The sequence below is a fragment of the Sorghum bicolor genome, chromosome 8, assembly GCF_000003195.3.
Source record: "Sorghum bicolor cultivar BTx623 chromosome 8, Sorghum_bicolor_NCBIv3, whole genome shotgun sequence".
In the NCBI taxonomy this organism is placed as follows: Eukaryota; Viridiplantae; Streptophyta; class Magnoliopsida; order Poales; family Poaceae; genus Sorghum; species Sorghum bicolor.
The window spans coordinates 62,359,705-62,371,511 of NC_012877.2; the positions used below are offsets into that span (position 1 = coordinate 62,359,705).

Genomic DNA, 11,807 nt, shown 5'->3' on the forward strand with positions numbered 1-11,807 from the left:
ATAAGCATCCAGCAAGTGAATAACGAGGCGAGATTAGGCAAACACAGAACAAGCAACACAAATAAACTATTCATCAGGATTATAAACACATATGTTCGTGACCATCAATTCAAATGAGTCATGAGAGTAGTCCACCAAAGCAAAAGGGACCGATCAACCAATATCAAGAGTTGGACCATATACATATGCACTCGTAGTAGGTTCTAAATATTGGACACTTTAATTTTAGGACCCCCGCCTCGCCCTTACCCTTACCTTTACCCTTACCTTTACCCTTACTCTTACTACCCGCCCCCGCCCCAAACCCGAGACCCGTGGGGGCAAAAGTGAACCCGTCCCCGCCCAAGCCGAGCGAGCAGCGTTCGTCGGTTTTCCTGCAAGTTGGAATCGTGAGCCCGTATTCGAGCCCCCGGATATGCATACTGGCTCCACCGACGTTGATGATGGAAGAGGAGATAGCAGATCCTGCAAATATACATAACATTCGCGCCATCAGATACTGCAATCAAACAGAAGAGTATAGTAAAGACCAAATTTGTCAGACCTGTGTCTCATCACTTGTTGTGTCGCATCTCCACCATAGATCAGTTTTGTGGATGTTGATGCGCTGACCCTCCTCATGTCTCACAAGACGAGCATAGAGATCATTCAGCGTGACGCCGTTAGTTAGCGTGACTAACCCGTTTGGTACGGCTTCGTCTCTCGTTCTCTGCAGCCAGAGCCAGAGCTGCCGCTTTTCATCATGCGAAGACAGTTTTGGTGATTCTGCATCCAAGTTGATTGCCAAGAGGATGGACATGATGACTTCCCTATCACTATCGTCGGTGCTGCAGCTGATACGGCTACCGCTCTGGAGGAGGAGGCACATGATGACTTCGTTATCACGAAGAGTCTGCCCGACGGCACTGAAGGCTTCAGCTTGCTGCTTGAGCTGAAGGATGTACCTGCTCAGGGGTTGTCCTTCCTTCCGTTTGATCCGGACCAAGTGTCGTTCAAAGAAAGTTGCTGACTGCTCAAAAAATAAGCAATAGGAGTAAAAAATCAATATATGTTTGTTATTATTTAGATATAAACCTATAGATAATAACACATGGAAAGCAAAAACGTCTAATAGGGATATATAGGGATGCCAGTGGTGACACCAACCAGAGGTAATGGTTTTGAAATCCAAGATAATAAATGAGATTTAAGTCGATTTAGTGACCAAGATGAAGCAAAACTATGCATCCCTATGTCAAAGCCTTCCTAGATAGGGATGAAAACGGGATGCAAAAAAGTTTCTGTCCCGACCATCACCGTTTGCCATATTCACCAATCGTCGTATACTATATTTTTCGTGAAAAAATGGAGACAAGAATCCAGGAAGCTTGGCAAATACACAATCGAAAACGGGTAAGAAGTTCTCCCAACCGTGCACTGTTACAATATTTATCCAGGAAAATACCTCTGGTGTTCCCGTATTGAGGCCCTCAAATCTTTGTGAGAGAGTTCTTAGCCATGTGTTCCAGAGATCAAGCGCTTAGGGTATTTTGAAGAAGCAACTCTAGCAAGGTCACTACTTGAGTCAACCTATTTTCGAGTCTTAAGGGGGGAGGATTCGAACTTCAACAGAACCCTTATTCAGTCCCTTAGAAGTAGGACAACCTCAAATCCCTCTCAAGCCCTTGTTCCAGGACCCTCCTCAAGGCCCTCAAAAGTTTTCGCTTCCCTGAGGTCCCCTCAACCCCATTCACAAAATTGGCCAATTGGATTTCAACTCCAAGCTAAAACCCTAGGTCCGGCAGCCTCCTCCAATCGGCCACCCTCCACCTCTGGACTTCCTTGAGCTCAAGCTCCAGCAGGCCCTCCTCTAGATTTCCCGAGCGCCGACCGACCTCCCTTCAGCCCCACCTGCAGTCGACCCTACCTCGACAGTCGACAGCCCCTACCTCAGGCTCCGACATAGAGGTTTGCCGCCCCAGGCTCAAGGTCTGGCCACCAGCACACCCCTAGCTCGGTCCTGAGCACCTTTCGATGGCCGCCCCTACAACAGGCCCAAGCACAGATTGGAGACGACTGGACCCTTACCACCCCTACCATGAGCTCAAGGCCTGGTACACAGGGACTAACCTTTTATGTGTTGACCCAGTATCTCTAGTGTGCAAAAAAGCTAGTGGGCATGACTGCATGTAGCTGCATGTTCTATATATGTGTTTTGCCATTCTTAACACTTTAAGATTTCATGACAAACTGACTAGTTCAACCAAAAAGCTTAAAATGATGAAGAAGGATGGACGATTCATTTATACTTGACACATTCCATATTAACATGAACTTTTAAGCAATGTGCGGTGGCAACAGGACGGTAATGCAAGAGGGCATACTAAAAACTGCTCAAAAAAATTTGCTCTAAAAGTTACCTCGTTTTTGGCATTCTGCAAGGTCCACCTATCATGCTTCTTGCACCATGTTTGCAATTCATTATTAAAACTTATTTCCAAATCCTCCAATGCAGTAAGTTGAGTTAATGGGAACATCACAACCTCCTGGTCACCAGAAATTGCAGAAAGAAATAGTAACCAATCAAATCGTTCTTCTGGATCATCAGTGGACACATCTATTTTCAGTGATCGCAGTGATACCAGGAAACTGATGCTGTCTGGCAATTTTCCCAGTCGATAGTTTGAAATTTCCAATACCTCAAGAGCAGGGAGAAATCTGAGGAGTGCCCACTGGTTGGGTTGCAGCTGGCAGCTCACAACATGCACTTTTGATAGTGTAGAGGATGGTGAGCCTGCATCATATTGACTTGCTATAATTTCATCAGCCGCTTGAATCTTCCATTCAATTGCTCTAGGCAGGCATGGTGTCAACCTTAACTTGGGGCAGCGACAGATATAAAACTTGTGAAGACTGGGGAACATGAACTCACCATTCACTGGAACCTTGGTAACCCACTCTTCCAAGGTATCAAGATCTACCAGTGTGAACTCTTTTAGTTTCTTAAATGCTCCACTTCCCCCACAAATTTCAGTTCCCAGTTTCTTTAAGATAGGCATTCTCTTTAGAATCAACTGCTGTAGATTTTTTAATTGGCCCAACGGCGGTAAATGTTCACATCTCGGCAAATCTACCATCTCAATGCAAACAAGATGTAGTAGACATGATTCCATGTCCATCACCCATCTAGGAAAGGAAGTTGCCATGTAGCCTTGTACTCTTAAAAACATTAGATTTTCTGGAGGCTGGAGTTCTCGGAGCAAAGCTTCATCCTCCACAAAATGTTCAACTGCTGGTGTCCATGCCAACACCAATTTGGCAAGTACTGATTTATTTGCCAAATTTACTGCATTCGCTTCTTCGATACTTGCCACGTTTTCAAGGCATTTGATTTCAAGCTCTGCAGGATATATAGATTGGAGGCGTGAAATATTGCTGGACTGGCCTGAAGCTGATCTTTGAACAATAAAATTGGGCAACATTAGCATATCATTCTTAAACTGAGACTCCCTGACACGCTGTTGAAACCAGGGTGTGCACTCATGTATTAGCAGAAACTTGAGGCTGGCCATTCCGCATAGGCTTTCTGGAAATCTCTGAATCCAGTGACATCTGGAGAGATCTAAAGTATGGAGATTTTTTAGGTTGATGACAGATTCAGGTATATGCATGAGACTTGGACAACGGGACAGGTTTAGATACTGTAGCTTAGTAAGACAACAGACAGTCTCAATATCAAACCATAGATCAAGTCTTAAGCAATCTGACAGGTTCAAATACTGAAGTTCAAATAGCCTTCCAAAAGACTTGGGCAAAGAACAAAGATCAGTACATTTTGCCAGATTCAAATGTGATAGATTTATCAGATCACCAAAGCACTCTGGTAATGAACAGAGGCTAGTACAACCACTTAGGTCTAAATGGCGCAAGCTTTTGAGTTTGTGCACTGACTCAGGCAAAGTTTTGAGAAGTGAGCAATTTGCCAGGTATAAATGTGAGAGGTTCATCATGTCACCTGATGATTCTGGCAGTGAACACAGGTTACAGCACCCTGATAGGTCTAGACAAAACAAGTCTCTGAGTTTGTCTACTGAATCTGGCAAAGTATTGAGAAGAACACAATTCGCCAGGTTCAAATCTGTGAGGTTTGTCAGGTCACCGAATGATTCTGGTAATGAACAAAGGTTACAACACCCAGATAGGTCTAGGTGTAGCAAGCTTCTGAGTTTGTTTACTGACTCAGGCAGAGCTTTGAGAAGAGAACAATTTGTGAGGTTTAAATGTGAGAGGTTTTCAAGATCGCCGAATGATTCTGGTAGTGAAGAAAGGTTACAACACCCAGATAGGTCTAGATGTAGCAAGCTTCTGAGTTTGTTTACTGACTCGGGCAAAGCTTTGAGTAAAGAACAATTTGCAAGGTTTAAATGTGAGAGGTTTGCCAGGTCTCCGAATGATTCTGGTAGTGAAGAAAGGTTACAAGAATCAGATAGGTCTAGATGTAGCAAGCTTCTGAGTGCCTTTACTGAGTCAGGTAGCGTTGAAATTTTGGAGGAACCACTTATGTTCAGATACATTAGCTTTGAAAGACTAGTGACATGCTCAGGAACTGATTCATGTTGCATCCCACGAGCACCTAGGTACCTCAGTTGCTTCAATTTACCAATAGATGCCGGAAAGTTTCCAGTGGAAAACTTGCTTAAATCCAAGACACGCAAGGATTTACTATATAAGGACGGATGAATTTCCATAGAGTCAAAAATATGCAGAGATCTTAATTTGGTAGGAAAATAATTACGTAAATCTATTTGTCTGGTACCATTGACTACTAATGCATACCGGTGATTGCCATTTGTTGAAGTATATCCCTTTTTACCATCCACGAAAAACAGTTCATCTCCAAGAACAGATCTAGCAAGATCATGAATTAAATCGTGCATGCTAAGCAGCATAGAGTTATTTGTGTCCTCCTTGGTTACCTGCAATAAATAGATTAATTAATTAAACTAATCCAAAAAGTGGCACCATGCATTTTTAGTCGATATATCAGTTAAATTTTCAAAGTCAAGACATCCAGGTTCAATTCTCTCTCCTATAAGCCCTTTTTGTAGCAAATATCTACCTGAACTTTTGCTTAGGTTTGGTTTTTGCTCTCCATGCTCGGGACAGTTTTACTTGGCACTTCTTGTGACGGCAAATGTAAGTCTATTTTAGTTTGTCCTTTTTTCTGAATTTTCATCAATTTGCTAAAGTTTCACATATGATTGATAACACAAGGTTGAGGCTCATGAACTCGTCATGAAAAATATTTTCGTAGTATATAACTATCCCCATTTAAGATTATTTAATTTTATGGATACTCCTAGCCAGAAAGTCATTGGAGACTGGGTCGATGTACAAATAAACTTATATTTATGATTAATTAGAGGAAGTAGTATGTATGTTTTTAAAAATAACTTAAAATAGGAAATCACACCAAGGATGGTTAGGATTTGGATGCCAAGAGTAGTGAGGTATATACTACTATTAATCACTCACCAAGGATGTTGGCCTTGAGTATTGGAGAAAGGACATTCCTAGTAGCTCGTTCACATAGTTTTCCCCAATCTTCTCAAGTGTCAAGTGTTCTCCAAGGCTGGATGGAATGAATCCAAGAGATATCCACTGCTGAATTAGATCGCCCCTATGTATTTCACAGCCTTTAGGAAACACTGAGCAATAGGAAAAGCAAAGCTTCAAGTAATCAGTCATCTGGTAGTAACTAAGCTTCAGCGATGGTAGCATATCGGTGGTTGAGGAGCCATCCCAAATATCACTATCCCTCACTTTTTTCCACTCCTCAACACTTTTGTTGCGCAGCATAAACCCAAGAGCTTGAGCTGCCATTGGCACTCCTTGGCACTTCTTTGCAATATCCCACCCAATTTTGTCCAACACATTTTTATCTTCTCTGCAGGAGAAACCAGATTGAAAAGCCATATGTTTGAACAATGTCCAGCAATGATCATCAGACAATGCCTTCAGCTTGTATGGTGTAACAGTGCCTATGTTACTTGCAACTTCTTCAGTTCGTGTTGTTACAATGATCCTAATATTGCTTTTCTCCTTGAAATTACTTAACATCAACCTTAATTTATCCAACTGAAAGAAGTTGCTCTCCCATACATCATCCAAAACAATCAAGCAACTTCTGCCACCCAATGCCTCCTCTAGACAATTACTCACAGACTGTAGATCATCCAAACCCTCAACAGGTTGTTTGATTTGTGATATTATACTTTTGCCAATCATTTCCAAATCAAAATGCGGAGACACATAAACCCATACTCGCAGATCGAAATCTTGCATCCGGTCATCATTGAAAACCAATTTAGCTAGTGTGGTCTTACCAATACCCCCAAACCCAAAGATAGGGATTACCAGTGTTTCTTGTTCCTCATCTGATTTTAGCAATGTTACAATGTCGTCCTTCTCTTTCTGCCTTCCAACAATAGTTGCTCTATTGATCTTTGATGTCGTTTGTCTCTTCTTGATTTCTTCTTGGTCTGTTGAACAGGCATCTAACTTGAATGAAAACTGTGTCCGCTGTGCTGCTATCTTTGCTAATTTTTCCCTCATACTCTTCAGCTTTTTACCCATAGTAAGCTTGGCAACAGAGCTAGAGAACTTCCCCTGTTCAATATGAAATCATTCAAAACCAGATTAAAAGGGGGGAAACAGACAAAGTACCTGAATAACTGATGCAACAGCTTGCCAGCAGATGAACAAAAAATATAGGATGTATGTAGGGGTTCAAAAGAACGTAGACAAACAACAGCATCCTAGCATCTGTGTTGGGCCTCCTTTGTGGTAGGCCTATCACCTATGCACCCAATCAAGCACGCCCCCAAGTTAGTTCAATGGACGGGTTCCTAGCATTCAAATTGATATTGCTATCGTTGGGCCTCCTTTGTTGAGGTATCATGACAGTTAATATTCTCTTCTTCCGCAGAGAAATGGGTAATAAAATAAATTTTCACCGCCATTAAACCCATCAAAGGGACTCGTGTATCATGACAGTGAACGGCTGGAAGTTTTTCCAAATGTGCGCCCTCCTCTCTGCCCACTTGCCGCAGCTGATGAAGGATCCAGTGCAAGCCATCCTAGATCTTGCCGGCGAAGGGCAGTGGTGGACTAGCATGGGATCCAAATTACCAAATCTGCACCTTATAACTTTAGATAAAGATGTTTAGTGATGTGTGTGCTACTTATTATGACTGGGATCTTCTATCAGGATTATTGCTGCAGCAGTTCATCAAGTCAAGACACTAAACAAGCTATTATTATGTGGGGGGGGGAAATGGGGCTTTTTTTTCATTTATATACAGCACAAGTGAGAAGATTTACCTTTGACAGCTTGTCTTCAAATTCATCGAACATGTCGGAGATGTCGTAGGCGGCGTCCTTGAGCATCTTAAGCCAAAGGTTGACTGCTTCCTCCCTGACGGATCGCCTCTCGGCATCCCTCAGTACTGCTTGCACTATCCCAAGCGTGTTCTTGATGTCCTCCATGTCTCGCTCCAGATTCCATCGCGCCTTGATCTGCTGCCCAATGGCAGATCCCAGCTTGCGCGACACCTCCTTGAGCACTACGGACGCGAGCGCCTCCCCGACTACAGCCAAAGCCATGGAGGGACGGACGCCGGGCGCCGGAGTGCCGGATGCGGACGACTTCGCAGACCGCTCACCCTCCCTACTCACCCCTATAGCAGCAGGCCAGGTCAACGTCAACGGTGGCTCGTCAGTCCGCGCTGGGTGCGCGTGGGACCCTCGCCGCTCCGCGTATGGGGAAAGCTGCCGCGGACGCCACGTGTGGGCCTTCGTCTATCTCTTCTGCATGGCTAGGAACTTGTTTATTAGTTCCTAAAAAATTTTACAAAATTTTTTAGATTTCCCATCACATCAAATCTTTAGACGCATGCATGGAGTATTAAATATAGACGAAAATAAAAACTAATTGCACAGTTTGGTCGGAATTGACGAGACGAATCTTTTGAGCCTAGTTAGTTCATGATTGGACAATATTTGTCAAATACAAACGAAAGTGCTACTATTCCTATTTTGCAAAAAATTTTCGAACTAAACAAGGCCTAGAACTATTACGCTCACAAAAATTTTCAAAATTCTTCGTTACATCGAATCTTTAGTCGTATTTATGGAGCATTAAATATAAACGAAAATAAAAACTAAGTACACAGTTTACCTGTAATTTGTGAGATGAATCTTTCAAGCCTAGTTACTCCGTGATTAAACAATGTTTGTCAAATAAAAACGAAAGTGCTACAGTAGCCAAAAACCAAAATTTTTGCAAACTAAACAAGACAATAACAGCTGTTATGTTCTAATTTTATCTTCCAACATCTAAGTTCGTTCGCTTGGCTGATAAGCCATATGGTAAAAAAGAATTATTGGCTGATTTGTTGTGAGAGAAAAATACTACTGAATGGCTCGCAGATTCATCTGATAAACTCAAACAAATAGGTTAGTTGACCCGAAGATAAGATACACCCCATGGGGCTAGGGTCCGCGGCCGGTGGCGACGCTCGGGAGGTCGAGCTTGGAGCAGAGGTTTGTCGAGGGCATGCAGATGGAGGCCGGTGGATCCACTTGTTAATATATGGTTGGCTAGTAAGTTGAAATTGTGCATGAACTATTAGCACCTCTTAATTAGTAACTCCAAATCTACTAATAGAATTAATAATTAGCAGTGTTTCAACTAATTATTAGCATGTTTGTTTGGATCAATCTATTAGTACTAATTTTAGCTGCTAATTTAGAGCTAATGGACCTAAACAACGTCTTATTAAGGCTAGTCTCAAAGAGAGTTTGTGAAAATTTTATGGAGATTAGATAAGTTGATAATACTTAGTTTAAATAAAAAGAAATATGATAAATTTTTATTGGATGGAATGAGTTTTGCGGGCATAAAACTTATTTGCACTGTTTCCAAAACTTGCAAGACTAGCCTAATGAAGTTCGCAAATAACGGGCCAAGGCATTTAGCGATTCCCTCCTTAAGGAGTACACTATAACCATGAAGATCACCATCTAATTCAGCATTCCAATGAAAATACTCCACGAGAGAATGAGGTTAGGTTTTCAGACTTTGGAGTACTGTAACTCGTGGAAGTGCATCCAAAAGACACACAAGAACGATTAGGTCATAGGGTCAGAGTTTGCAACAATCTTCCAATGAAGAAGCCGGTGTCTGAATCGAGCAGAAACAATGAACAACTGATAGCCAAAGCGCCCTTTTTTTTAAGCAAATCAAAGAACTTTGTTATGTATTTTATAATGTTATGGATGTATTTTTTTTTTTTTTGTGATATCCACGTAGCATGCATATATATGACGTTATGTGAAAATTGACTGACAAGAAAGCAAAATATATATCATCAGACGACTGCATTATATTTGAGTAAATCTGAATTTATTAATAAAACATTATAATAGATATAAGATAGAGATATTTGTCCCATATATATATGTCTCGTTGATAGGCACATGATATGATATCCATGGCAGCAATATAAGTGGCCTTATTAATTAGCATCAAGCACATGCAATTTCTGTTTTTATTTGGGAGGGAAGCATATGGAGCTCTGGGTCTATAGTATGATGTATTGTCGGATAGAGTAGACGGCTTAATTAATTAGCAGGCGGCCTTGGCGGTGATCATGGTCATGGAGTCGTCGTGGTTGGGCATGTGGTAGCGATTGGTGAACCACATGGTGTCGGCGGTGACCTTGTTGCCGTCGTGGTTGCGGTACCATGCGTAGTAGGCGTGCGTGCGGTTCTTGATGTCCAGCACGGCGTGTCCGAAGCTGTACTCCCGGAACGCCGAGTATGCCGGCTGCGGCCAGGTGAGCTCGTCGGCGAGCCCCTCCACGTTGCCGCCGTCGCCGATGACGACGTAGACGGGCGCGCGGCGGTCGGCGATGGGCGTGCACTTGCCGTCGGTGACGTTGTACTTGATGTTGGAGTACCTGTGGGTGCGCTCGTAGGCGTGGACGTGGCCGGCGAAGACGGCGTCGACGCGTGCGTCGACGGCCATCTTCTCCAACTGCGCCCTCATCGGCTCGCCCTCCATGTAGTGGAAGTTGTTGCTGTTGTACCACGGCACGTGCGTGCTGATGAAGAGCCATGGCGTCACCTCCCTGTCGACGCGCTTCAGCTCCGCCTCCACCCACTTGTACTGCGGCGTGTACTTGCCGAACGCCGAGTAGGACGACAGCACGATGATGTGCGCCGGCCCTAGCTTCACCGAGTACCAGTACGGCTCCGACGACTGGCTCGCCTTCCACGGCGTCGGGTACCGGTGCGTGAACGGCTTGAACGGCGCGAGCTCGCCGAGCTCCGGCGCGAAGTCCACCTCGTGGTTGCCCGTCGTCCACACCCACGGCTGGTACGCGACGCTGCGCTCGGCGAAGCGGCCCCACGTGTCCCACCGGTTGTTGTCGTGCAGCGGGTGCTTGTCGGCGTACGACAGGTCGCCGACGAACAGCACGGCGTCGCCCTGGTGGGACTCGTAGTGCGCCAGCGTGCTGTTGGAGTCGGCCGTCTGGCCAAGGTCGCCGATGAGCCCCAGACGCAGCGGCACGTCGGGACCGGGCGCCGGCGGCGTCGTGAACCAGAACGCGCGCACCGTGTCGCCCACCCCCACACCGACGGCGTAGTGGTACCTGGTGCCGTGCTGCAGGTTCGTCAGCGTCGCGTGGTGGATGTACCCGGACGTGTAGTTGTAGTAGGTGTAGCGCGTGATGGTGCCCTCGGCGGCGAGGTCGAGCTTGTCGGCGGCGAGGCCGTACAGGACGGTGCTGTTGCCCTCGGCCTCCACGGTGACCCAGGACACGAACATGGAGGTGCCCGTCTGGTCCGCCAGCCCGATGTGCACCTGCTGCGGCGCGTTCCGGCCCGGCGGCACCGCGAACACGTCCGCGTCCAGCGGCATGTCCTCCGACGCCTGGTGCTTCCGCACGTACTTGCTCGTCACCCCGCAGCCGCGCGGGCGGTGCGCCGCCGCTGTCTGGGCCGCCGCCGAGAGGAGCACTACGGCGGCGGCGACCAGCAGCAGCGTGACGGCGCCATGGCGCCGCCGCTGGATAGCCACCGTGTGCATGGTGGTGGCAACCACACGTACGCCGTGCAGTGTGTCCGGTGAGACGGCCGGAGCATGCTACGGCTACCTGCTTTAAGTAGAGGTAGTAGAGGTACAGGAAAGGGACATGCAGCGTGCATGCGGATATCTGCTACCACTCGCGTAGTAGTAGCTGCTTGTCACTGACGACGTGTGGTTACTGTGTACCGGACGACGTGGATGTACGAGCGACCGTGAGAATAAGAGGTCTATCACAATTACTCTATATCGTTTGGATATCGATATCGATCCGGCCGGTGCATATAGTAATTGATTTGACTCATTTATATCGGGGAACAACAAAGAGAGAAGAGAGATGCATGGCGAGGGCCGGTCGCGCCGAAAACACACCATCCAGATAGGATTTGTGACTGTTACACAAAAGACGACATGTTCCATAACAAGTGTCATTCTAGCCTTCTCCACTACTTGTCCTAAGTTAGTTACTATTTGACTTCTTATTTGTGAGTTTTTCTTTTCCCAATCATCTATATCTCTCTATCATCCGGCCTTCTTATCTTCTTAATTATTTCCTGTATCTTATCTTTTTCACTCCTCCTTGATAGAGGGAGTGGGTGGGTGTGTGTGTGTATGGATTAATGCCATGCATATGGATCTAGTCAAGCTATCAAACACCTGCTACGATGCTATCTTG

The 11,807-nt window shown here is 45.3% G+C and overlaps 2 protein-coding genes across 5 annotated transcripts; both read right to left on the reverse strand.

The window, feature by feature from the left end:
• Positions 41-7,719, reverse strand: LOC8065250 (putative disease resistance protein RGA1). Of its 4 annotated transcripts, none has more exons than XR_002446945.1 (5): positions 7,363-7,714; positions 5,515-6,648; positions 4,816-4,955; positions 545-1,009; positions 41-465 (listed from the first exon to the last, which is right to left on the reverse strand). XR_002446945.1 is itself a non-coding variant. In XM_021446396.1 (5 exons), the coding sequence occupies exons 1-5, from the start codon at positions 7,642-7,644 to the stop codon at positions 226-228; spliced, it is 4,677 nt and encodes a 1,558-aa protein (XP_021302071.1). In that variant the 5' UTR covers positions 7,645-7,719; the 3' UTR covers positions 41-225. The 4 variants fall into 4 exon arrangements, 3 of the variants coding, with proteins under 3 accessions (XP_021302071.1, XP_021302073.1, XP_021302072.1); XM_021446396.1 differs by having other exon boundaries at positions 2,400-4,955; positions 7,363-7,719; XM_021446398.1 differs by lacking the exons at positions 41-465; positions 545-1,009 and adding an exon at positions 3,260-3,379.
• LOC110429743 (purple acid phosphatase 2-like) lies at positions 9,429-11,248 on the reverse strand. Its single transcript, XM_021446209.1, has one exon. It carries the CDS (start codon positions 11,132-11,134, stop codon positions 9,668-9,670), a length of 1,467 nt encoding a protein of 488 aa, XP_021301884.1. The 5' UTR covers positions 11,135-11,248; the 3' UTR covers positions 9,429-9,667.